General features: G+C 44.7%; 1 protein-coding gene across 3 annotated transcripts in view; it reads left to right on the top strand.

The window, feature by feature from the left end:
- Positions 1–17,205, top strand: part of VOPP1 (VOPP1 WW domain binding protein) — a 110,578-nt gene extending 93,373 nt beyond the window's left edge. For all 3 annotated transcript variants that reach the window (XM_046021174.1, XM_046021176.1, XM_046021175.1), the window contains one exon: positions 14,598–17,205. In XM_046021174.1, the coding sequence (XP_045877130.1) occupies positions 14,598–14,788 (191 nt within the window). In that variant the 3' untranslated portion in view covers positions 14,789–17,205. The remainder of the gene's footprint in view (positions 1–14,597) is intronic.
- Positions 17,206–25,266: the final 8,061 nt, after the last annotated feature.

Genomic DNA, 25,266 nt, shown 5'->3' with positions numbered 1-25,266 from the left:
TAAAATTTCTTGAGACCACACACCCTGCTCACAGTCAGAAGTCCTTACAGTGGCCAGCAAGGCCCCTGCCTGCCTCGTACATCTCCCCTTCCTGCTGCTCTTCTGCTCCCACTCACCTCTCCTGCTGCTGTCCTCCCGGCTCATTCCACTCCCACTGCACACGGGCCTCTTATTTTCCTCAGACCTTCCAGGCTGCTATGTTGGTGTCCTTTGCACTGTCATTCCTTTTTCCTGAAAGGCTCATTCTCATCTAAACCCTCCCTGCCATATATACATGGTGTGCTTCTCCATTACCTTGTCCCATACACTCATGGTGGATTTCTTCGTTTGTTTTTTTTTTTTTTAAGACTTTATTTATTTGAGAGACAGAGAGCAACAGAGAGCACTAGCGAGGAGGAGGGGGAGAAGCAGGCCTCCCCACTGAGCAGGGAGCCGGTTGCAGGGCTCAATCCAGGATCACAACCCCAGCCAAAGGCAGACACTTAACTGATTAAACCACCCAGGCAGCCCGATTTCTTCATTTCTTTTAGGTCTTCACCTTCTCGTGAGACCCTCCCTGTGTACACAGTGGAAAATTGCATTCCCTTTCCTCCTCCCTTGTTTGCTTTTTTCTAACACCCCTGCTTTATTTTCATTTTTAACACTTAATTAATGTGCTATATTTGTTGTTCTTCACCTTGCTCATTGTCTCTCTTAGCTGTAAGCATCATAGAGACTGAGATTTCATTTTTGCCATTGCTGTGTTTTAAGTGCCAGGAATGGTGTGGCAAGTGGCAGGGATTCAGTGTTTGTTGAAGACACAAGTGAATGTGGGAATCAGCATGAATGTTAATATAAAAACATATGCAGTGAATGTAAGTTGACTTCTAGAGGTGTTCTCATAGCTTTATTCTTTGTTAAAAGTTTAAAATATGAAAGCAAATGAACTGACCTCTCCTTAAAAGAGGTTCCAAAACTAATAAACTCACAGACAGCGGTAAGAAACAAATAATAAAAATATAAATTAATTGCACAAAGCAGAAGAATAGATTTGCAAATTTAAAATTTAGTACAAAAGCAATAAAAATAAATGTCATTGCAAGTCCTACCCTTGATGTATCTAATCAGTAAAACCGGGAAAAAATAAAAGGTGCAGAGAAGATTAAACATTATAAGGAAGTATTCATGAAATGGAAAGCTGGGCAAGATAGAAAAGTGTATATTATCAAAGATGGATCAGAACATTGAAAATTTCAGTAGACCAAGCAAGAGTTTGAAGAACTTTTCAAAGAATTAACTTCTAGAATGGCTCTAAATTCATATGGTATCTTTGAAACTTTTAAGAACCAGTGCCTTTTAACAGTGTATGGATTGCTAGTAGGTATAGAAAATTATGGAAAAAAAAATAGAAATCTACATAATTTGTTTTATGAAGCTGGTATAACTTGGAAACAACAGAATTAACTTATACTGAATTGTGTTTAATGGGCATAAATACAAAAGTCCTAGAACGCCGAATTACACAGTCTGTCAAAGAAGTAAACCACTGTAACAAGCATTGATCTGTCTTCCTTAAGAGAGCAAGGATAGTCCAATGTTAGGCAAGCTATTAACATTCTAAGTTAGGTCAAAAAGCAATGATTGGGAGAGAATTCTGGGAAGAAGTAGGATAGAAAGCACCAGGAATTTCTCTCCTCACCTAGACAAAAATTGCACTGCAGAAACTGTCCTGATGTAACTCACAAGAAGACCCTTGAACAATACATGTTTGAACCGTGCAGGTCTGTTTATGTGTGCGTTGTTTTTTGTTGGTTTTTTTTTTTTCCAATTAATATAGTACAGTTCTATAAATATATTTTCTCTTCCTTACAATATTCTTTTTTTTAAAAGACTTTTATTAATTTATTTGACAGACAGAGCTCACAAGTAGGCAGAGACGCAGGCAGAGAGAGAGAGGAGGAAGCAGGCTCCCCACTTGAGCAGAGAGCCCGATGCGGGGCTCGATCCCAGGACCCTGAGACCATGACCTGAGCCGAAGGCAGAGGCTTTAACCCACTGAGCCACCCAGGCGCCCCTTCCTTACAATATTCTTAATAACATTTTCTGTAGCTTATTTTATTGTAAGAATACCATATGTAGTACATATAACATAAAAAACATGTGTTAATTAGCTATGTTATCAGTAAGGTTTCCAGATGGCAGTTGGCTATTACTAGTTAAGTTGCAAGAGAATCAAAAGTTATATGTGGATTTTAACTGTACAAGTGGCCAGTGCTCCTCACCGTGGTGTGGTTCAAGGGTCAACTGTTCTCTTGGAATTTTTAAGTCTGTTGAAAGCTTATAACTTTCGGGGAATTCTTGGAGGGCAAATTGCTGTTGATTTGGTCAATTTCACCTCTTCGCATACTAGCAGCTACCCATCCTCAACTCAGGCTGCTTGATAGGCAGCTGAGCACATATTCCTCGAGGAGCTTGTGCATAGCATGCTGGAACAGGGTCGGCAAAAAGGACCCTGCCCTCCCAATATGGGGGCTCTGCATTCTGATAGCTATTTGCTACTACTGGTTAAAGAGGCAGGCAGCCACTGCTGCTTCTGTTGCAGACCCTTCCTCCTCCGGCAGAAGTGACCTCTGGGGAATTTAAATGGCCACTGCCCTTCTCCCTGTCCCTTCATTTTCCACTTTTTCTCCTTTAGAGCCAGACATTAAAGAGTAGGACGTTCAAAAACAAGTGCATGTACAAAAAATTAGAACATGACTGCACATCCCAGGGAAAAGACTGTAAGTTTATATCTCAGGCTGATTCTCAGCACAGAGACAGCCTACAACAACTAATTAAAAAAAAAAATAGTAGCAAAAAACAGCAAACTCTATGGAAAGAGGAGGGTGTGACTTCTAGAGTTACCACGTTATTAGATTCAAATGTCCAGAGTTCAGCAAAAAAAAAAAAAAAAAAATCACAAGTCATATAAAGAAATAAGAAAATATGGTCCATTCAGAGAAAATACTAAATCAACAGACTGTTCATGAAAAAGATGTAATGCCACATCTGCTAGACAGATACTCAGAGAACTACAGGAATATGTAGAGAAGATTTTTAAAAAGGGTGTATTAACAAATGGAAATATCATTAAAGAGATAACCTAAAAAGATGCCAACAAGAAATCCTGGAACTAAAAAGTACAATAAGTGAAATGAAAAATTCACCACGTGGATTCAAAGGCAGATCTGAAGAAGCAGAAGAAAGAATCAGCAAACTAAAGACAAGAGAACTGATCAAGTCTGAGGAACACAAAGAAAAAAGACTGAAGGAAAGTGAACAGAGTCTAAGGGACAGCATCAAGCAGACCAACATTTGCATCGTGGAAGTGTCAGAGGAGAAGAGGGAGGAAAGGGGCACAGAGAGTATTTGAGGAAATAATGGTTGAAAATGTATAAAATCTGATGAAATACATGAATATAAACATCCAAAAAGCTCAAGTCCAACTAAGAGGAACTCAAAGAGCCACATTTTATTCGATCTTTAAAAGCCAGAGACCAAGAGAGAATCTTGAAAACTTTCAAAACTAAATCACAAAGAAATAGAAAATCTGAAGACCAATTACTAGTAATGAATTTGAGTTGGTAATCAAAAAACTCCCAACAAACAAAAGTTCAGGACCAGATGGACTCACAGGTGAATTCTACCAAACATTTAAAGAAGAGTTAATACCTATTGTTCAACTATTCCAAAAAACAGGAAAGGTAGGAAAACATCCAAATACATTCTACAGCTCCAGCATTACCCTGATGCCAAAACCAGACAAAGATGAAAGAAAGAGAGAGAGGTAGGGGAGGGAGAGGAGAGGAGAGAAAAAAGAAGAAGGAAGGAAACTACAGATGATAAGATCTTATATGTAGAAAATTCTAAATATTTGACCAAAAAAACCAAAAAACAAAAACAAACCCCCCCAAATTTTAGATATAATAAATGAATTCAGTAATGTATCAGGAAACAAGTCAACACAAAAATCAGTTAAATTTCTATGCATGAGTGGTGAACAGTCTGACAAATTAAAAAAACAATTCCATTTACTGTAGAAGTACAATATGAAATAGTGATTTAATCAAGGAGGTGAAAGAAAGACTTGTATGGTGGAAACTATAAACATTGCAGCAAGAGATTTTAAAAGATGTAAATAGGGGTGCCTGGGTGGCTCAGTGGGTTAAGACATTGCCTTCAGTTTTATTCATGATCCCAGGGTCCTGGGATCGAACCCTGCATCGGGCTCTCTGCTCAGCAGGGAGCCTGCATCCCCCCCCCCCTCTCTCTGCCTACCTCTCTGCCTACTTGTGATCTCTCTCTCTGTGTCAAATAAATAAATAAAATCTGGGGTGCCTGGGTGGCTCAGTGGGTTAAAGCCTCTGCATTCAGCTCAGGTCATGATCCCAGGGTCCTGGATCGAGCCCTGCATCGGACTCTCTGCTCAGCAGGGAGACTGCTTCCTCCATCTCTCTCTGCCTGCCTCTCTGCCTACTTGTGATCTCTCTGTCAAATAAATCAATAAAATCTTAAAAAATAAAATCTTTAAAAAAAGAAAATTTTAAAGATGTAAATAAATGGAAATTGATCTCATATTCCTGGATTGGAAGACTTAATATTGTTAAAATGTCAATGTCAATACTACCCAAAGCACTCTACAGAATCTAGACAAGCCCTATCAAGATCCCAATGATGTTTTTTACAGAAATAGAAAAACTCATCCTAAAATTCATGTAGAATCTCAGAGGACACTGATTAGCCAACCCTCTTGAGAAAGTAGATAAAAATTGGAGGATTCACACTTCCTGATTTCAGAACTTACTAAATAGCTACCTTAATCAAAACATTGTGGTATTGGCATAAAGACAGATAAACAAACCGATGGCATAGAATAGAGAGCCCCATAATAAACCCATGCATATCTGATCAGATTACTTTTAGCCAGAGTGCCAAGGCCATTCAGTGGGCAAGGACAGTCTGGTCAACAAATTATGCTGGGGAAACTGGAAATCCCTATGCAAAAGAATGATACTGGGCCCTTACCTAACACTGTATATGAAAACTAACTTAAAATGGATCAAGGACTTGGGGTGCCTGGCTGGCTCAGTTGGTAGAACGTGTGACTCTTGATCTCAAGGTTGTAAGTTCAAGCACCACATTGGATGTGGTTGATTACTTGAAATAAAGATTACTTGAAAATAAAATTGTTAAGGGACTTCTGGGTGGCTCAGTCAGGTGTCCAACTCTTTTTTTTTTTAAGATTTTTTTTATTTATTTGACAGACAGAGATCACAGGTAGGCAGAGAGGCAGGCAGAGAGAGGAAGGAAAGCAGGCTCCCTGCTGAGCAGAGAGCCCAATGTGGGGCCCGATCCCAGGACCCTGGGATCATGACCTGAGCTGAAGGCAGCGGCCCAGCCCACTGAGCCACCCAGGTGCCCCAGGCGTCCAACTCTTGATCTCAGCTCAGGTCTTGATCTCAGGGTCATCAGTTCAAGCCCCATGTTGGGTTCCATGCTAGCTGTGGAGCCTACTTTAAAAAAAAGAAAATCTTAAAAAAATTAATGGATCAAGGACCTAAATGTAAGACGTAAAACAAGAAAACTCTTAGAAGAAAACAAGGATGGGGCACCTGGGTGGCTCAGATGCTTGGGTGTATGCCTTCAGCTCAGCTCATGATCTCTGGGTCCTGGGACGGAGCCCCACATCAGACTCCCAACCGGCTCAGCGGTGAGCCTGCTTCTCCTTCTCCCTCTGCCTTTCCTCCTCCTTGTGTGCTTTCTCTGTCTCTGTTTCAAATGAATAAATCTTCTAAAAAAAAAAAAAAAAAGAAAACAAGGACGGAAGTATCACAGCAGTGGATTTGGTAATAATTTCTTGTATATGACACCAAAGGCCTGAATAATAGAAGAAAAAAAATAGGCAAGTTTGACTTCTTGAAGATTTAAATATTTTATGTATCAAAAGGCACTGTCTATTGAGTAAAAAGGCTATACCTACAAAAGGAGAAAATATTTGCAAATCATATTTGATAAGCAATATTTAAATATATGGAGAACTCCTAAAACTAAAAACAAAACAAAACAAAACCCATTCAGAAATGGGCAATGGATTTGAATAGACATTTCTCCAAAGAAGATACAGGAGTGGCCAACAAGCACATGAATACCTGCTCAACATCACTAACCATTAGGGAAATACAAATCAAGGCTACAAGATAACCACCTCATATCCACTAAGATAGGTACTGTCAAAAAGCAGAAAACAAGTGTTGGCAAGAATGTGGAGAAATTGGAACCTTTCTGCACTGTTGGTGGGAAGGTGAAATAGTGCAACTGCTAATGGAAACAGGGTGTCAATTCCTAAAAACTAAAAATATGATTACCATCATACATGATCCGGCAATATACCCGGAAGAATTGAAAGCAGTTTCAGAGATATACTTGTACACCCAAGTTCACACCAGCATTATTCACAATTACTGAAACATAGAAGTAACACAAGTGTCCATTGACAGAGAATGGATAAGCAAAGTGTGGCATGTACACACACGTACACAATCATACACAATGGGATATTCAGAAAGGAAAGAATTACGATGTGCTACAATATAAGTGACCTTTGAAGATACTATCCTAAGTGAAATAAGTCAGTCACAAAAAGACAAATATTGTATGATTCCACTTATATGAGTCACTTAGAGTAGTCAGAATCATAAAGAGGGAAAGTCTACTGGTGGTTGCCCAGGGCTAGGGAAAGGTGATAATGGGGAGTTACTAATTAATGGATAAAGAGTTTCACTTTCACAAGATGAAAAGAATTATGGGGACCTGTCACGGCGATGATTGCAGAACCATGGGAGTGAAATTAATACCACTCTATTATTAACTTAAAAATGGTCAAGGTGGTGAATTTTAGGTTATGTGTATTTTGCCACAATAAAAAATGCAAAACAAAACAAAAAATGATCTCAGTAGATGCTGAAAAGTCTCTTGATAAAACTTGATAAAATTCAGTATAAATCCCTTCCCCAAACTGCTTCAAAAGCATTAATGTACTGTTGGGGCGCCTGGGTGGCTCAGTGGGTTAAAGCCTCTGCCTTTCGCTCAGGTCATGATCCCAGGGTCCTGGGATCGAGCCCCACATCGGGCTCTCTGCTTGGCAGGGAGCCTGGTTCCTCCTCTCTCTCTCTCTCTCTGCCTGCCTCTCTCCCTACTTGTGATCTCTATCTGTTAAATACATAAAATCTTTAAAAAAAAAACAACAAACCATTAATGTACTGTAAACTAGTAATGTAACCAGTAATGTAAGGCCTTTTCTTAATATAATAAAGACTAAGCATGTATGTTCTTTGAGGGTTCCGGAAGGCAAGGATCAAGTCCTTGACGATATTCCCCAGTATTACCAGCTGTGCCATTTGAATGGAAATGTTCAGTAAGGATGAAGTAAATTTGTCCTCTGGACCTGCTGCCAACATCATCTTTAGTGCAACAGTCAAAGTATCCCCATTAAAAAATGAGAATATCAGTATCATCAACATTTAACATTGTTCTAGAACTTCTGGCTAAAGTACCAACATGAAAGATAATATTTAACCATTAGGAAGGAGAAATAAAACTGTTTCTAATTGTAAACAATATATCATTATATATCTAAAAAAAAATCCTGGGGAATGAACTGGAAAATATTTTTAGTAGCTGAGACAATGAGCAATTTAGCAAAATGAATAGATACAATAGAAGAAGAAAGAAAGGGGCAAGTATGAAGGCGGGGAGACTTGTCTACTGATCACAAAAATGTTCTCTGCAAGAATTAGTTCTGGTATTTTTGGCAGCAACGAATACACACCCCAATTTTTAAGAGTTATCTCTCATGATAAAAAGTCACAAAGAGGGAGGCTCCTGGCTTCACTCCATGGCTTGGCCGCCTAGGAGCCTTCCATCAGTTCACGCTGCCCAGCCCAGCTTGCTCCTGGTTTGGACTAGGATGAACTCCTAGTTTCTTAGAGATCCAGTAATGTCTCCTGGAAGAAGAGCCTCCTGGGCAAATTGTGGAAAATTCTTGGCCTTCAGCTTTTGCATCTACCACACAAGAATAAATGATGAGCATCTCATAGGATTGAGGCGGGGCTTGACCCCCGGCTTTCTTCATTGCTTCCTCGCTTTGTCAGAGTCAGGCCATCTGATTGCTCTCCCCAAACCTAGCCTGTGCTTACTTATCTTAGAATTTTATTTTCCCTCATTTTAATCTCCATTTCTGTTTCAAGCCATTCTCTTTGACAAGAGAGTGCGTTTGAATGTTTTTCTCTTGGCCATTTGTTTTCTTTCTGAATCTTCTTTATCCTCCATGCATACATTTTTAACAGGTTCTTTTTGTTCCGTTTTGTGTCAGCCCTTGGCTCCACTGGGCTTTATTTTACCTGGTTCCATTCTGGTGATAAGTTCACTTTTCAGTTTTCTTCTTTAGGATCATGCACACTGGGTTGGTTTGTAACTTTTGAAATTGTTACCATCATGCCTATTTGTGATTATGGAGTTGAAATCTCGATTTTAATGTGCTTTGGATTCCAGAGTTTTGTGCCTTGGAATCATATATACATTCTGGGTAACAGTTTTTTTGTTTTGTTTTGTTTTGTTTTTAAGATTTTATTTATTTATTTATTTGACACAGAGAGATCACAAGTAGGCAGAGAGGCAGGCAGAGAGAGAGAGGAGGAAGCAGGCTCCCCGCGGAGCAGAGAGCCTGATGCGGGGCTCGATCCCAGGACCCTGAGATCATGACCTGAGCCGAAGGCAGCGGCTTAATCCACTGAGCCACCCAGGCGCCCCTCTGGGGAACAGTTTTGAAAGGATCTCTCTCAGCCCTGTGGACACAGACCTGTTCTTGCCTCTGGTTTTCCCATGGGTGATGAAGTGTTCCGTCTGCCACTTCCCTACACGAGTGAGAAATGAGTCTGTCTCCTTGGTTTCTCTTCTCTGTGGGAGGCCAGCTGGTCAGCCAGGCCAGGGTCTTGTCAAGGCTTACTCTTTAGCCAAATGAGCAGAGATCTAGCAAATGTCTCTGTGAGCAGGTGCCTCCACCTGGCCAGGTGCTCTGCGAGGGCCCATCCTCTGTTTCCGCTGCCCTTCCACCCACACCAGTCTTTCCAGCATGTTCTATCCCTGTGTTTGCCAAGTGTTTTCACTTAAGGGTTCGTGTTCCTGGCAAATACATAATTTATCCACCTCCTATCTGTTCTGTTTCTTTAATATTCCAAGTGCGTGGGGCGCCTGGGTGGCTCAGTGGGTTAAGCCTCTGCCTTTGGCTTGGGTCATGGTCTCAGGGTCCTGGGATCAAGCCCTGCATCGGGCTCTCTGCTCAGTGGAGAGCCTGCTTCCTCCTTTCTCTCTCTTTGCCTGCCTCTCTGCCTACTTGTGATCCCTGTCGAATAAATAAATAAATCTTTTAATAAAAACTATTCCAAGTGCCTCTCTATCCTCAGTATTTCAATCCTATCCTCCTAATTCCTGGCAATACCCATGAGTTGCGACTGTTAACATAAAAATGCCAATTGAATTGGACACGCTTGCCAGTGCATCTCATTATTATCTGGTGTGAGTGGCCATGATGCAGGAATATTAGTCACAGCCCAAGGCTCATCTCTGCTACAAAGACCACAGCCCACCCTGCTGTCATCTGTGATAGGGAGTTGAGGTCATCTTTGAATGCCTCTGCCCTCAGGAGTGACGGGCAGGGTTGGTGCAGGCTTGCTGGGCTGGGGCAGCCTGTTCTTCCTGTTGTATCAGAAATAGATGTGCCTCAGGATGCCAAGTATGCCCAGCACAGTATAGCAGAGGCGAAATCCAAAGCAACATCACCATTCGTCCCTCTTCAGTCATTCATCTCCTGTATTTATGGAATATCACATTCTACGTGCTGTTCTGGACTCGGAGGGTTCCAGGCTGAATGATCCTATCTTCATGTGCAGAAAGCTCAGAAAATTACACTGTTCTGGATGCCAGGATGGCAGGGTACCTAATCCAGCCAGGAAGGGAGTGGTGGGCAGTGAAATGTAGCTTCCTGGATTTGGTGATTCTGATCTGAAACTTGAGAGATAAATGAGAATTAGCCAGACAAGGAGCCAGGAGGACGTGGTGTGGAGATGGAGGAGTGTGGAGCGGCCCAGAAATGCTCTCTGGTGAGGGATAGGGGAGAGGTGAGCTGGGTACAAGCAACTAGGTTCTTGTTGGGAGGCAGAGCATAAGGCAGGGCAGTAAGAACCAAGACTGAAGCCGCTAAGAACCTGGTTATGGACAGTCTGTTATCCCTCATAAGGGAATTAGCTTACAGTCCCGTGAGTGAGCTGGTGAAGAGGGGGACCCCAACCATAAGTGGAAATAAATACAGGAAGTCGGAGTCACGGGTGGAAAGGATGAGCGTGTGTCTCCCGCAGTGTGTTTAGGAGACCTGCCCACACCTTGAGCAGCCTGGCTAGAGGACATGGATGTGGGAAGGCAGGATATGGGGTCTGATTAAACTGAAAACACAGGGAGCAGGTAGAGTGAAAAGAGCACCGAAATTCATAGAGCTAACTCCAAGTGGGGGCTAATTATAAAGCCACATGAAAGCTCTTGGGAATGGGGACACCCTGGGGCTGGTAACCTTTTTCCATCTCTTCTGGGCCACACAGTCTTCTTCAGGCTGTCTCTGCCTCTCCCTGCATTTCCACTCCATGCTCTGCCATCAGCCAGACTCTTCTGCATCTCGAGAAAAGACTGGCTCATCCATTGCCAAGTTACAGGCCAGTCAGGTTAGTTGAGTGGTGGTAGCAGGGTCATTGTTAAGAAAGCTTGGCTGCCAGACATCCTTCAGCTTAGATGGGAAAGATCTACGTTGAAGGAGCTGTTGTCAACTGACTTCTTTAAGAAGCAAAGTTCACCTTTGCTGAATCTAGAGTTCCTTCTCAGATCATGCTTAGACTCTCAAAGAGAAAAGAGATGATGGCCTTAAAGAATGAAATGACTTCTGGAGACAAGATGGTATGGCCCTTGGATAAGAGTGCAGCCAAGGCGGGAAGTCTGTGTTAGGACAGTTCTTCGGCAAGCCCTTCATTTTTGGTTGGAGCTCAGAATGTGGGCCCATTATGTCACCAGTCTTCTCCTCTGGTTTTCCCGTCCCTTTCTAGCCTGAACAAATTCTCCCAGCTCATCACACAATTGTGAGAAACACCTGTCCTAGTGGAAAGAGCCCGGGCTTTCCACTACACTCCTGTGTTCAAATCCTGGTGCTTCCAAACATCAGCCATGTGCCCTTGGCAAGTTGCTTCATCTTCTGAGCCTCAGTGTCTTCAAGGATATGCGTACAATTCTAGGGGCGCCTGGGTGGCACAGTTGGTTAGGTGTCCGACTCTTGATCTTGGCTCAGGTTGTGATCTCAGGGTCGTGAGATTGAGCCCCGTGTTGGGCTCCATGTTCAATGGGGAGTCTGCTTGAGAGTCTTTCTTCCTCTCCCTCTGCCCCTCCCACTTGTGCTTGTTCTCTCTCAAATAAGTAAATCTTAACAAAAATAGGTATACAGTTCTGATCTCATTCCCATCCCCTTACTGTCCCCACACCATACCCATATATATGTGTGTATACCTGTGGAACACAAATGACATACAGATTGCCATTATAGACACTTACTTAATACAAGGGAACAGAAGAGGCGATTGTGTGGCCACCATTGTTTTACTCAATTCTCCAGATCCTTTCCGATGTGTCTACTGCAGAAACAGTCTTCCTGTAACTCCAGCTTCTTCATAGAATCCTCTATATGTTTTCTTTCTCTAACTGGACCTGTGCCATGAACCTTCAGTCCTGAAGGGCTAGCTCTCTTCCCCCATGTCCTACCCCCACAGGGTAAGGAGATGGTGCTGGCATCCCTTTGGTGTCTGGTTTCTACTCTTGTTCATAAACCCTGTCACACTGAATCCCATACCAGTGGGCTCTGTCACTCCTTGTCACTATTTTGCTACCGTCTATGGCCATCTCTTCTTGGAATGTTTCAGAATCTGCTCAGATAATCTCCCACCCCGATTTGCTCCATAAAGAGGTTATCTGCTATGGGCACCTTGGTCCTCCTTCCCACACAAGTGTGGGTTCCCTGTGCTCCTCCGCGCATTCAGCAGAAGCAATTGGTGTCCTCTTGTACACCAGGCTCCTGGCTAGGCAGTGGGGTGCAGATGTTGAAGCCAGCATATGAGGTCCCTGCCCTCATTGAGCTTATCTTCTTCCCTAGAAATCCTTTTTCTTTCCTATATATGTGCTCCTATTCCTTGTACACAATCAGGAGCTTTTCCCATCCTTAAAAACACATCTTTCTCCTTCCTGCGGACCTTTCAGTTGCCACCTCTCCCCTCCTCTGGGCTTCTCCCTCCTTGCCCTGAGAGTGTTGCCACTGCCATTGGTACCTGCCGCTGTACTGCAGCTCCTGATGAGAAATCCCGGATGCCATATCCGTTGGAAATTTGCTGTTCTTATTTTGTCCCCTATTTGACATTGTAGAGAACCAGTCACTTCTTCCTTAAAAATTCTCCTTTCCCTTTGCTGGCATGGCCCAACCCCTGTTTCACTGTTTCATTATTTCTTCCCAGGCTCCTTTGCTTTCTTCTCCACCACCTCACGTGCTTGCTGTTATTTTCCGGTCTTGAGTGTTGGTCTGCCCTGCAGGACTCTCCTCAGCCATCCTTTCTGCCTCCCTGCACACCTCCTGCGTGGTTTGAAACCGCCGTGTTTCTGTCCCCACTTCGACAGCACAGTCCTGAAGCTTCCTCAGCTCCAGCAGACCCAGCGTGGAGCTTTCTCTGGCCCTGCCCTTACCCTGCAGCCCCTCTTTTCCCTGCAGCCTCTCTTTCCTTGTGTCCCCTCTCTTTTTGTTGGGCCCTTTCCTCAAGACCCTAAACCAGGGTCTTTTCTAGTCACACCTCTTCTCTGTCCTCAAGCACATCACAGGGCCTCTCGGTCATTCCCCTGAATATCTTAATCTCTGCTTCTCTCATAGTCAAGGACTTTGGTGATGTCTTTTCCAAACTATTACAATTGCCTGTTTAAAAAATCTTTAATTTTTTGTTTACATAAAATATACAGGGATCCAGAGATAAATAAATCATAATCTCTGCCCTTGGGAAACTCATGGTCATGGCCCGTCATGGGCTTGTAAGCAAATGCATCCAAGGCTGTGGAAGGATGCACAGATGGGAGCAGGTGTTGTTGATGAGGCGGCGGTTGGTAAAGGTGCAATTTGTGGCCGATTTCTCTCATGCTGACACTCTGGAATGCATTTCTGGCCTTTGGTTTCTATCTTACATTCTCTTCTTTTGCACGTTTGTAGATTTCCAAGATCTGCCGTATGCCAGGTTTGTGACACCTTATACAGGTTGGTGGGCGTCTTCCTAGTAATCTGACTTTTATTTAGTTAAACTGCGGCAAGAGACATTTGGGAATTTAAAAAAACAAAAAGGCCCTAACCAATATACGTACAGGAATGACTTCTCTGACACTCGGAGAATCTTTCTGAGTTAAATGAGGCCTATCTCAAAAAACAGACCCGAGTCTACCCACAAAATTAGCTTAGCCTGGGACACTCCCAAAGCTCAGTTTTGATTTTTGTTTTGTTTTTCTTAATTCTTTGTTTATACATCCCATATTCTGTAGTGTTATCAACATGATCAGAGTTAGCAGATCTAAAAACTAGTCTCTAAAAGGAGCAGCTCACAGATTCCTACCCATTAAAATGAGTTACACTAGTCTTGTCCCGTTCTTTGTTTTCTGGTTGCCCACCTCCCATGTCCTACACCCCGGCCTGAAGCAGGGGAGTCAGCCTGCATCCTAGAGTCTCACTGTCGGAGAAAAGCAGAAGACCATCTCCTCCAGCAGAGCCGAAGGAAAACAGAGATTCCGTAGATGCCTAAACCTGCCCTTCTGGGGTTTGCTCCCATTCTCTCCTTGCCTGTGAACTTGGCCACCCTGACAAAATGTTAACCTAGCACATGGGAATGGAGGCCGTACTTCAGAAATGTGCTTCAGCAAACTGTGTTCTCAGAGGGCCTGTGGAGCTGCCAGTGATCATTCTGGAAGAGTCGGGAAACCTGGTTCCTGTTCCAGCTCTTCCAGGAAGGAACTGCGAGTCGGCTTACCTTACCGTGGCCCTGGTTTTCCTCCCATGAGAGTGGACATGGCCCTCTCCGTTAGTAATTTTTTCAGCACACACTTTCCCAGCTCTTTGCAGAGCCTCCTGGGTTTATCATTCAGGCTTTGGGTTAGTGACCAGCCGCCTACCATGCCTGATCCTGTCAGTGTCTGTCCTGTCACTTGGCCATGCTGGTGAGTTTGTGTGTGCCGTCTCAGCCGTCTACACCCCAGTGGAGCACAGGCCCCACGTGGCTAGGGACTCAACGTGTGGCTCTGGCTTGTTACCACATCCCAGGTGCCCCACTGTTCGGTGTTTGGCCTGCATGCGTGCTGGGTGAGTGAAGGACCGGGGTGCTGGTCTCCGCAGACCCCCGGCCGGACGCTGCCCTGGGTGTGGTGGGCTCTGCGTTTTATCTGCCGTGTTCACATCTGCTAATCTGTCTTTTCAGGAGCCCAGCAGCCAGGGCTGCCGTATTACACCGACCCTGGAGGACCGGGGATGAATCCTGCCGGAAATACCGTGCCAATGGCTTTCCAGGTGCAGCCCAACTCACCCCAGGGAAGCATGGCCTACCCTCCGCCCCCTTCTTACTGCAACACGCCCCCGCCCCCGTATGAACAGGTGGTGAAGGCCAAGTAGCGGGGCGCTGCCCGGCGCCTGCCTGTGCGACCTCACGGGGGAACAGGGAGGGGCACTCTCACTGCACCTCTCAGACCCCATCAATGTTCGCTTCCAGGAATTGTCTTCTGAGCCACTAAGGGCAAATTCCTCTTTGATATCTTCAAAGCAAGCACAGCTCCCTTTCAAGTTTTCTGTGGAGGACCAATATTTGAATTTATCCTGTGTCTCCTCTGTTGCTTCTGTTTCTGATGTAATCTGAGCTCTGGCAGAGTGTGGACAGTCCCCAAGGGTTGACACCCTAGATCCTTGGGAGAGAGACTAAGGAGAAGGAGGCAAGGCAGGGCCCGTGTGTACAGGTGAGCGCAGGTGAGTACGAGGAGGGGACGCTCCTGGTCCGGGCACACAGCAGGCAGCTCACGGAAGTGAGGCCCCCCCAGGCTCCGCTCTTGGAGCCCCCCCCCCCGTCCTGTCATTCTTCCTCTTCAGGAAGCTGTGAGGCTCTGCTATGGGAGAAGCCTCCAGCACTTCCTGTCTCCACTCACTTCCTCGAGATGACAGTGGCTTCCCTCCTGCGTAGCCAGGGCCGGGAGGGGACTGTGTACCTCAAGGAGATGCGGATCCAGATGAGGTCAAGTTGGATGCCTACAGTTACCCGAAAATCACGAAGGAAAGTTATTGCAATTTATGGGAAATGGATTCCTGCGTCAAACTGGGACATTGCATTTTATGAACACTTGGTCTGACTGGGCAAAAAAAAAATGGTTCACCTCCCTGCCACCCCCACCCCCGGCTTTCTAGTGAGTCTGTGGAATTTTGTGTAGAGTCCTGTCCTTTAAGGTCAGACTCAGAGTGTCTTCTCTGAACGCCAGCAGCTGTCTGACCGGACGTCTCCGCACCCTTCCTTTGGCAGCCCTGGTGGTGGTTGTGATGGATACACTTTCCAAGCGGAGAGGCACCTCCGGCTGGGAAGTCACACCATCCCCTTGGAGAGCGGTGACCCAGCAGGCTCCCCGCCAGCCAGTGGTTTCGAGCCTGGGGCAGCAGGCCAGGCCTGCAGTTTGATGTCAGCAGATGTGTGTGTGGCGGGGAGCGGTTCTCTAAAGAAGAAAAGCTTGCTGAAAAAAGAGGAATGCAAAATCCCAGGACTGCAGGAAGATCTCTTTAAAAAGTACTGAGTAGATTCCACTGACAGCTTAATCAAAACGAGAATAGAAGATGTGGTTGGAAATGCAAACCCTGGCAGAGAAGCGTGTCTCACCTCGGGCTCTAGGGAGGGGTCACCGGGCTGTAAGGAAAGTCGGGTCTCTGCAGTAAGCAGTGCTGGCTGTGCGGGTAAACCCACGTAGATGCTCCGACTGGTCGTGTGGAGGAACGCAAAAGAGCGTAGCCCAGATGGGAGGGTCCCTGTGTGTGTAGTAGTGGGATAGGGCCGGCAGGTGGCGGGGGTTATTTTTGTAATAACAATTGGACCAGCCTCTTGAGAAATTGTTACTCATTGGACTTGAGCTTCAGAACATGTCACTGGAGTGGACGCTGAGTGTTTTCATTCCTCCAGACCAGAAGTCTGGGCGTCCCTTTCCTCCCGGGTGAGAGATCAGGATAGGACTGCAGCAACTGCTCAGAATTACCTCCCTGCGAAGATGGAGAACCTGCTAGCCTCCCAGGGAATTCCACAGGAGATGCTGGGAGCCACACACAGGCCCTTGGAAACACAGGTTTGAAACACAGATGCTGCTGCTGGTGTCTTCAGCCAGCCTCCTGTGACTTCCGACCTCCTGTCCCTGACTGCAGTACCTCCCCTCATCTGGTCCTCGATCCAGAGGAGACAACAAAGCACAACGTTTGCTGTTTACAACCAAGGACAGCTACATGGGTCCAGAAGGTTCCTCTTTTTCCGGGTCATTCGTCTTGCATTTTTGACTTAAATTTCTCCCTTCCTTTTTTTTTTTTTTTTTTTTTTCTTAATGAGGAAGCGCAGTAAGGGCTGCCCCTGCAGTTGGAGCGGGGTGCAGTTGAAGCCCCCAAATAGCCATGACTGAATTTCATTTCTCTTTTTGATAACAGATGATCTCAGAGACTGAACGATTTAGGTAGTGCTCAACAATTTTGTATTCCATGTTTGTGAAGATAAATTTTGTTTTCCCTCGAACCTGGGTGAGAACCCTGCTACAGCGAACGCTGCTACTGTGCGTAGAAAGTCCACTTGCGGTGGCATCTCCCGGCCCTTCTCATTCCGTCTGTGCTGACAGTGGACTGTGTCCCCCTCCCGGAGTAGGTCCAGCTCCTGGTGTGTTGAAGTCTTATAGAGTCAGTGATTAGGAGTAAACTGGGAGCAGGTCTGTGCATGTTTTTCCTCTGCAACATTTGGCTCATTTCTCTTTTTTGTTCTCTTTTGATAGGGTCCCATTTCCTATGTATGCAAAATAAAAAATAAATTTGGGCACATGCTTTGACTGTTTTGCTGGGAAGGGGGGAAAGAGGGTGGAAATGAAGTTTCTAATGAGAGAGGGCATACAGTGTGTCATGGGTCAGGGAGGGAGGGCGTACAGTGGGTCATGGGTCGTACATGGGTCATCCCCACCCCCAGGTAGGGGTGGGGTGGAGGAGGCCACGTGGTGCCCTCAACCTCAGGAGCACCAGCAATTAGAGGCCATCAAAGAATGCAAGGAACGTTTGGTTCACCAACGTTTTAAAAATCTGGCTAAGGAAAAAATAATCTGAAGCAAGTAGAAAGAAGCATAAATTAGATAAACCTACAGGTAATACTGAAATTAGTTATCCCGGGGGCCTGGATCTGCTTTCCATAGGTAGGTGAGCCTTGATTTTAAAAATGCAGCTTTTGTGCGCTTGGGTGGCTCAGTCGGCTGAGCGTCCATCTGACTCTTGGTCCCGGCTCAGGTCTTGATCTTAGGGTTTTGAGTCCAAGCCCTGCGTTGGGGTCCATCCTGGGCATAGAGCCTGCTTAATAGGAAGGAAGGAAGCCAAGGAGGGAGGGGAGTAGAGGGGGGAAAAGAAAAGAAAAAAGAGGAAAGGAAAGGAAGGAAGGAAAAGAGAAAGAAAAAAAAAAAGGAAGGGAGAAGAAAAAGAGAAGGAAGGAGAAAGAAGAGAAAAAATAAATACAGCTCTGCTGGGTCAGAAACTGTTTTTCTCTCACAGATCTGTTGGAGGATAAAGCTGCTACAGTCTGCATTTTAGATGAATCCCTAAGTGAGATAATGTTTATAAAGAAACATTGGATCTTAAAACAGTACAGGACAGAAGCCAGAAGAGGTCAAGGAGCTTCCTCTGGTGAAGTCAGGGCTAATTTTCAGGGCACCCCACTGGGTTATCAATTCCCCCCAGCAAACTGGAAGCAGCCTTATTTACAAGTCAGAGGTCCTAACTTGAGATGGCGGATGGTGACTGAGTGCTCACTTTTCTCTGTTCCTTCCGAATGTCATTGAACTTCAAGAAATCTGTAATGGCTCTCAAGGCAAAAAACGTACAAGAACAGAAATTCAGAGCAATTCTTAACTAGAAGATGCCAGCTAGGATTGATTCAGAGAGAAGACTGAAGCTGAAATGTTCAGAGACGGTGGCTGGGGAGGCGAGAGCTTTCCAAAAAGTCCACAGTGAGGCCTGCAGGTGCAGAGAGCAGGCCTGGGCAAGGGCCCGTTGCCAAGGTGTTGACCTGTGGGCGTTCTGGAGAACCGCTCTGCGGGGGGACCATGTTCTATGCCCCAGGCTCCCAGGTAAGGGGAGCAGCTAGTCCCGCAGTCTGTTTCTCACAACAGGGACGCTCTGCATCATAAGGCGTTGGGAGGTGGGCTAGTGGAATCAAATTTTAATTTTTAAAAGTGAGATAAACATTTTCTAATGTATTAGTCAATTAGAGCAAGTATTTTCTAATGTATCAATCAATGAAAACATTCATAAGCCGGGCTGCCATCCCTTTCCCTGGTTGCCCTGGTTTGCCCTGGTTGCAAAGTTATAGAGAGATACGTGCAAAGCAGAAACCCAAGGACCTGTGAGAAATCATGACCACAAGCGGGGAGGTTTCCCCTGGCCCCAGAGGAAAGAAGGTCAGCTGAGCCTTCTCCTGACTTGCACTGCACCGGCCTTTCCACCCAACTGGCCAAGCATCTCCAGCTGAAATGATCTTTAACAGTTTCGAGTTCTCAACTGCTAATACTCTTTCAATGCCAACAATGACATCACAAAGTAGAGATGAGGGCAGACCACGTGGGCGTAACTACCCACTGTGTATCATGGCCGGACTGTGGGCTCCGAAGATGGACAGCCTTGCTCCCGCTCTGCGTCTACTATTAGCTTGTGTCTTCAGACAAACCGCTTAATTAAGTTTCCATCACTCAAATGACCTCAGGTCTGTTTCCTCAACTATAAGAAGAGACTTACACTACCTGTTGCTTATACCAGGCTTGTACCAGGCACACTACAGAGAGTCATCAAATGCTGAAAATCCTCTGTTCTCCCTCATTCCACAGTTCCCTTAGCAAGAGAAATTGAAGCACAGTGGTAGAGAAAATGAGCGCCCACCTAACCCTTTGTCCTTCTGTCAGCAGATGAGACCCAGGGCATACGGAAGAAAATCTGAATACATCCCCCTTGTATTTCCCACCTTTTGGGCCCTGATTACATAAAGGTAGAAAACACATGGTGCGTGCTGCCCAGCAGTGGGCGTTTTTCCCTCACCATTTATTTAAGATGCGATTGGTGAGCACCCCCAGAATAAGCCATGAATTACAAGCAATATTCTTGTATGTTTCTATTACTTTGGGTATTTCTTTTGCTGTCTCCCATCCCCCCAGAACTTATTATAATGTTCCTGTTTGGGATTGGCTGTCTCACACTATCCAGGAGGGGTCCTGCTTCATTCCTGGGCACAGAGCCCTCCTAAAATGCTATGGGGGTACAAGGATAATTATCAACACGCTTCTCTCCCTGCTGCCACCCTTGAAGAAGGCAGAGGGAGGGAGTGGTTGTGCTGGTCCCAAGAGTATGAAGAGGGAGGCGGAGCATCACTCTATCTCTTTTCAGCAGTAACAGGAATGCTGGTGGGAGCTGCTTTTGTCTCTCTGGACTCTGGAAAATGCAAACAGTCCCGAGGTCCTGGAAGCATTTGCCACAGACCTGGTACTCATTGTGCAGGAGCAGGAGAATGATACCAGGCATGTACCTTTGGAAAGTGCCCGGACACAAGCCCTTACAAACAATTCTTCATGTTTGTGGAAGAAAGGAATTTTGCACTTTGCTTTAAAGTTTGCAAGGAGGAATGCTTTCAGATAGATATTCTAGACCAGCACCATTCATCAAAAACATACTGTGAGCCAAATATGTTATATGGTAAGTTTTCAATAGCTTTTCACTAAAGAAGAAAAAAAGTGAAATTTATTTTCATCATTTCAATGTGTAATAGAAAATTTATTAAAAAGAAATGCTAACATTTTTTTCCATGCTGTCCTCCAAATCCTGTATGAATTTGATGCTCACTAGCACCATCTCCCGTGTGCAGTAATTGCTTTATCGGACGGTGTGGGGTGAGACTGCATAAGAAAATGTTCAGCTCTTATGTCCTTGCTGGTTGTTTACCACATAATCCAGTAAGGGTAAAAATTGGGTTAATTATAAAAAAGTTGAAGGTGAAATTCAACCTCCTGTGAAACAGTTTGCAACTGTTAGTGAACCGACACAATTCTCTAGATATCCGGTATGGCAGATCCCTGTGACAACAGTGACAAGCCAGTCTTGGGGGGTGGGGGTTAAAGGTTGAATTGCTTCTTGGCACTCGGCAGGCTGCGCGTGAGAGTGGTGGCCTTCCATTGTAGCTCAGTGTTTCATTCCAGTGTCCAAAGGTGCTGGAGGGCCGGTCCTAAAACAGCCTCAGGGTGCTGCTAAGGAATACCCAGGAGACAGGTTTAGTGGGAACCCCATGTGTTCCTGGTCTGGTAGATGATGTGAGGACTGGCCCAGAGGTCTCCTGCCCCGAATGTGTGCCCGACACGAGTCCATCACTCCTTTGGTTCTCACCAAGTTCTCCAAGGAAACCCGATGTCTCTGGAAGGAGCAGAGCAGGTTGTTATCAGCACCTGAAGAGAGGACAAGGCAACCATTCCATCACTTCGTGCTTGTCATTGTCTGGCAGAACTTCCCAGTGTGACAGTGTGGATGCACAAAGAGATCAAGATGAAATTGCAGAAATCGTGTCCTCTCGTCAGAGTGCTCATCCCTAAAAATCTGCTGGTCACTTGAACGCCCTTGGAGAAGTTTCTCTCAAATATGACAGGGTTGGCCTGAAAGTTGCCCAGGACCTCTTGCACCTGACATCTATGACTAAGCTCTAGAATACAGGGACAGAAGGCGGGGGGGACAGGATCAACAGAGTCCAATGGGTGGTGAGGGCTCTGGTCTCCTGGGGCCAGACTGGCTGTCCTCCATGCTGTCCTTTGTTCCACCATCCAGGACAGGCCCAGTGCAGAAAAGCCCTCTGTGGGAGCAATTGCCTAAATACTGTGGTCTCTCCACCCTCTTTGTGCTCCCCTGGAAGAGGCAAAGCCAAGAACCCTTCTAGGTGACCCCTATCCCTTCCAGAGACGTGGAGGCCTAGCATGGATAGTCTGTTGGTCTAGTGCCCTGAAGGGGTTTTTCAGTTCCAGCAAGTCCTGCAGAAGGACTTACTTACAGCTCAGGCTCACTTTATCCCCTTCTAGCCCAGACCACTGCCCGCTGTTTTAGCCCCAGAACCTGCCAAGGACACATTGGCCGGACTGAGCTTGGAGAACATCTCTATTTTCGTGCCTTCTGCTATTGCTCGAGTCATCTTTCCTCAGAAAGCTTGGCCTCATCACCTTATGGCAGAGGTAAAGGCACTGGCTTTCCACTCTAGGAGACAGAACACAATGGGACAGCTGTTCTTGGTGTGCACCCTGTCCTAGAGATCGGGGCCCAGGCAGAACTGCAGTGTGACAGTGGGGTGGGAGGCAGGGCCAGTCCCTGGATCCAGCTTGGCACCCCACCGCTGGGGTCCTGGAAGCTCCAGATGTCTCTGTTTTGCCCTCTGCAAAATAAAGCCACAGAGGCACACAGGTGGGGTGAGGACCAAGCAGAGCACTTGGGGTCCCCCCCCAGCACCACTCCAAAAGGGGGAGGCATAAGGGGAGCTGACGGCAGGCCGGCCCCCACCAGCTGAGCTCAGGGCCCATGCCTCCCAGGGGCCCTGCAAGGATGCAGGGGCGGGGGTGAAACAGGGTGGAGGCAAGGAAGGGCCTCCCACAGGGGATCATGCTTCACACATCTCGACAAGATCCCTGCTAATACTTTTCATCCCAAAGAAACCAAACCCATGGATTTAGTTTTTTAAACTAATTGTGAAAGTAATATGTGCTCACTACAGAAAATGTAATGTAGACTGAACACGAAGCATTAAGGAAAAGGAACATCCCTGGAAACTGTCCCAAGATAACAGTTGGGTATCTCTCCAGGCTTTCTAGCTCTCTTGCTTTAAGGACACACATGGGAATAAAATAGGAATCTTTTGTGCCCTGTTTTACTCCAGCATTTTTTTTCATGGCATTAAAATATTTCCCTACCCCTTCCCTGTCAAGATTAAATAGTAACCTACCATATGGCTGCCACACAGTTTACTTGTGCTTCATCCACACTGGGCTAACTTTAAGGTTTTTGTTCCATTCTGTTTATTTTTTAAAGCTTAAATTTTAGCGAACATACAGTGCAATATTGGTATCTGGAGTAGAATTCAGTGATTCATCACTTAGCTACAACACCCAGTGCTCATCACAAGTGCCCCTTTTATACCCACCACCCATCTAGTCCATCCCCCAGCCACCTCCCTCCACCAGCCCTCAGTTCATTCTCTATCATTAAGAGTCTCTCATGGTTTGTTTCCCTCTCTCTTTTTTTTCCTTTTCCCCCTTCCCATATATTCACCTACTTTGTTTCTTAAATTCCACATATGGGAAAAATCGTATAGTATTTGTTTTCCTCTAACTAGACTTATTTCCCTTAACATAATACACGCTAGTTCCATCCACAGTGCTGCAAATGACAAGATGTCATTTTTGATGGCTGAGTACTATTCCATTGTATGTATAGGCATGGCACATCTTTATCCATTCATCAGCTGATAGACATCTGGGCTCTCTCCGTAGTTTGGCTGTTGTTGACAAAGCTGCTATAAACATTAAGGTGCATATACCGCTTCAAATCTATATTTTTGTATTCTTTGGGTAAATACCTTGTAGTGCAATTGCGGGGTTGTAGGGTAGTTTTTTTTGTTTTGTTTTGTTTTTGTTTTTTACTTTTTGAGGAACCTCCAAACTGTTCTCCAGAGTGGTGCACCAGTTTGCATTCCCACCAACAGTGCAAGAGGGTTCCCCGTTTTTCCACATGCTTGCCAACACCTGTTATTTTTGTATTGTTCATTTTAGCCATTCTGACAGGTGTGAGGTGATAATCTCATCACGGTTTTGATTTGCATTTCACTGATGATGAGTGATGTTGAGATTCTTTTTATATGTCTGTTAACTATCTGGATGTCTTCTTTGGAAGAGTGCCTATTCATGTCTTTTGCCCCCCCCCTTTTTTTTAAATCTCTTCTACCATCATGTTCTTTTTTTTTTTTTTAAGATTTTATTTATTTGACAGAGAGATCATAAGTAGGCAGAGAAGCAGGCGGGGGTGGGGGGGAAGCAGGCAGGGGTGGGGGGGAAGCAGGCTCCCTGCTGAGCAGAGAGCCTGATGTAGGGCTCGATCCCAGGACCCTGAGATAATGACCCGAGCTGAAGGCAGAGGCTTAGCCCACGGAGCCACCCAGGCACCCCTCTTTTGCCCATTTTTTATTGGATTATTTGTTTTGGGGTGTTGAGTTTGATAATTTCTTTATATATTTTGAATACTAACTCTTTATCAGATAAGTCATTTGGAAATTTCTCCCATTCTGTTGGCTGCCTTTTAGTTTTGTTCATTGTTTCCTTCACTGTGCAGAGGTTTTTTCTTCTTGAGGTCCCAATAGTTCATTTTTTCTTTTGTTTCTCTTGCCTCAGGAGACATGTGTAGTAAGAATTTGCTGTAGCTAAGGTCAAAGAGATCTCTGCCTGTGTTCTCCTCTAGGATTTTTTTGGATTCCTGTCTCACGTTTAGGTCTTTCATCTATTTTGAGTTTATTTTTGTGTAAGGGAGTGATCCAATTTCATTCTTCTGCATTTTGCTGTCCAGTTTTCCCAACACCATTTGCTGAAGACACAGTCTTTTTTCCATTGGATATTCTTTCCTGCTTTGTCAAAGATTAGTTGACCATATAGTTATGGGTCCATTTCTAGGTTTTCTGTTCTGTTCCATTGATCAGTGTGTCTGTTTTTGTGCCATTACCATTACTGTCTTGATGACTATAGATTTGTAATATAGCCTGAAATCTGGAATTGAAATGCCTCCAGTTTTTTCTTTTTCAGAATTGCTTTGCCTATTTGGGGTCTTTTGTGGTTCCATACAAATTTTAGGATTATGTTTTCTAGCTCTGTGATGAGTGCTTATGGTATTTTAATAGGGGTTGCATTAAGTATTGAGTGCTCTGGGTAGCACAAACTATTTACAATGTTTATTCTTCCAATCCATGAACATGGAATGCTTTTCCATTTCTTTGTGTCCTTTTCAATTTCTTTCATAAGTGATCTATAGTCGTCAGAGTACATAGCTTTTACCTCTTTAGTTAGGCTTATTCCTAGGTATCTTATTGTTTTTTGTGCAGTTGCACATAGGATTGATTCCTTGATTTCTTTTTTTGTTGCTTTGTTATTGGTGTATAGAAATGCAACAGATTTTGAACATTGATTTTATATCCAACAACTTCGATGAATTCATGTATTCTAGCAATTTTTTGGTGGAGTCTTCTGGGTTTTCCACATCATAGACTATCATGTTGTCCACAAATAGTGAAAGTTTGATTTCTTCCTTGCCAGTCTGGATGCCTTTTATTTCTTTTTGTTTTCTGATTGCTAAGACTAAGACTACTGGTAGTATCTTAAATACTAATGATGAGAGTGGACATCCCTGTCTTGTTCCTGACCTTAGAGGAAAGGCTCTTAGTTTTTCCCCATTGAGGATGATATTTGCTGTGGGTCTTTCATATATGGGTTTTATGATATTGAGGTATGTTCCATCTACCTTACATTGTTGAGGGTTTTTATCAAGAAAGGATGCTGTATTTTGTCAAATGCTTTTTCTGCATCTCCTGAGAGGATCATAGGGTTCTTATCCTTTCTTGTATTAATGCTGTATATCACATTGTTTTGTGAATATTAAACTACCCCTGCAGCCAGGAATGATTCCCACTTGATTGTGGTGAATAATCCTTTTAATATACTGTTGGATTTGATTTGCTAGTATTTTATTGAGAATTTTGCATCCATATTCATCAGAGATAAAGTCTGTAATTCTTTTCAGTGGAGTCTTTGTCTGGTTTTGGGATCAAGGTAGTGCTGGCT

This window comes from Meles meles, chromosome 10 (assembly GCF_922984935.1).
Source record: "Meles meles chromosome 10, mMelMel3.1 paternal haplotype, whole genome shotgun sequence".
In the NCBI taxonomy this organism is placed as follows: domain Eukaryota; kingdom Metazoa; phylum Chordata; class Mammalia; order Carnivora; family Mustelidae; genus Meles; species Meles meles.
This window is presented reverse-complemented; position numbering and strand designations above follow the sequence as displayed.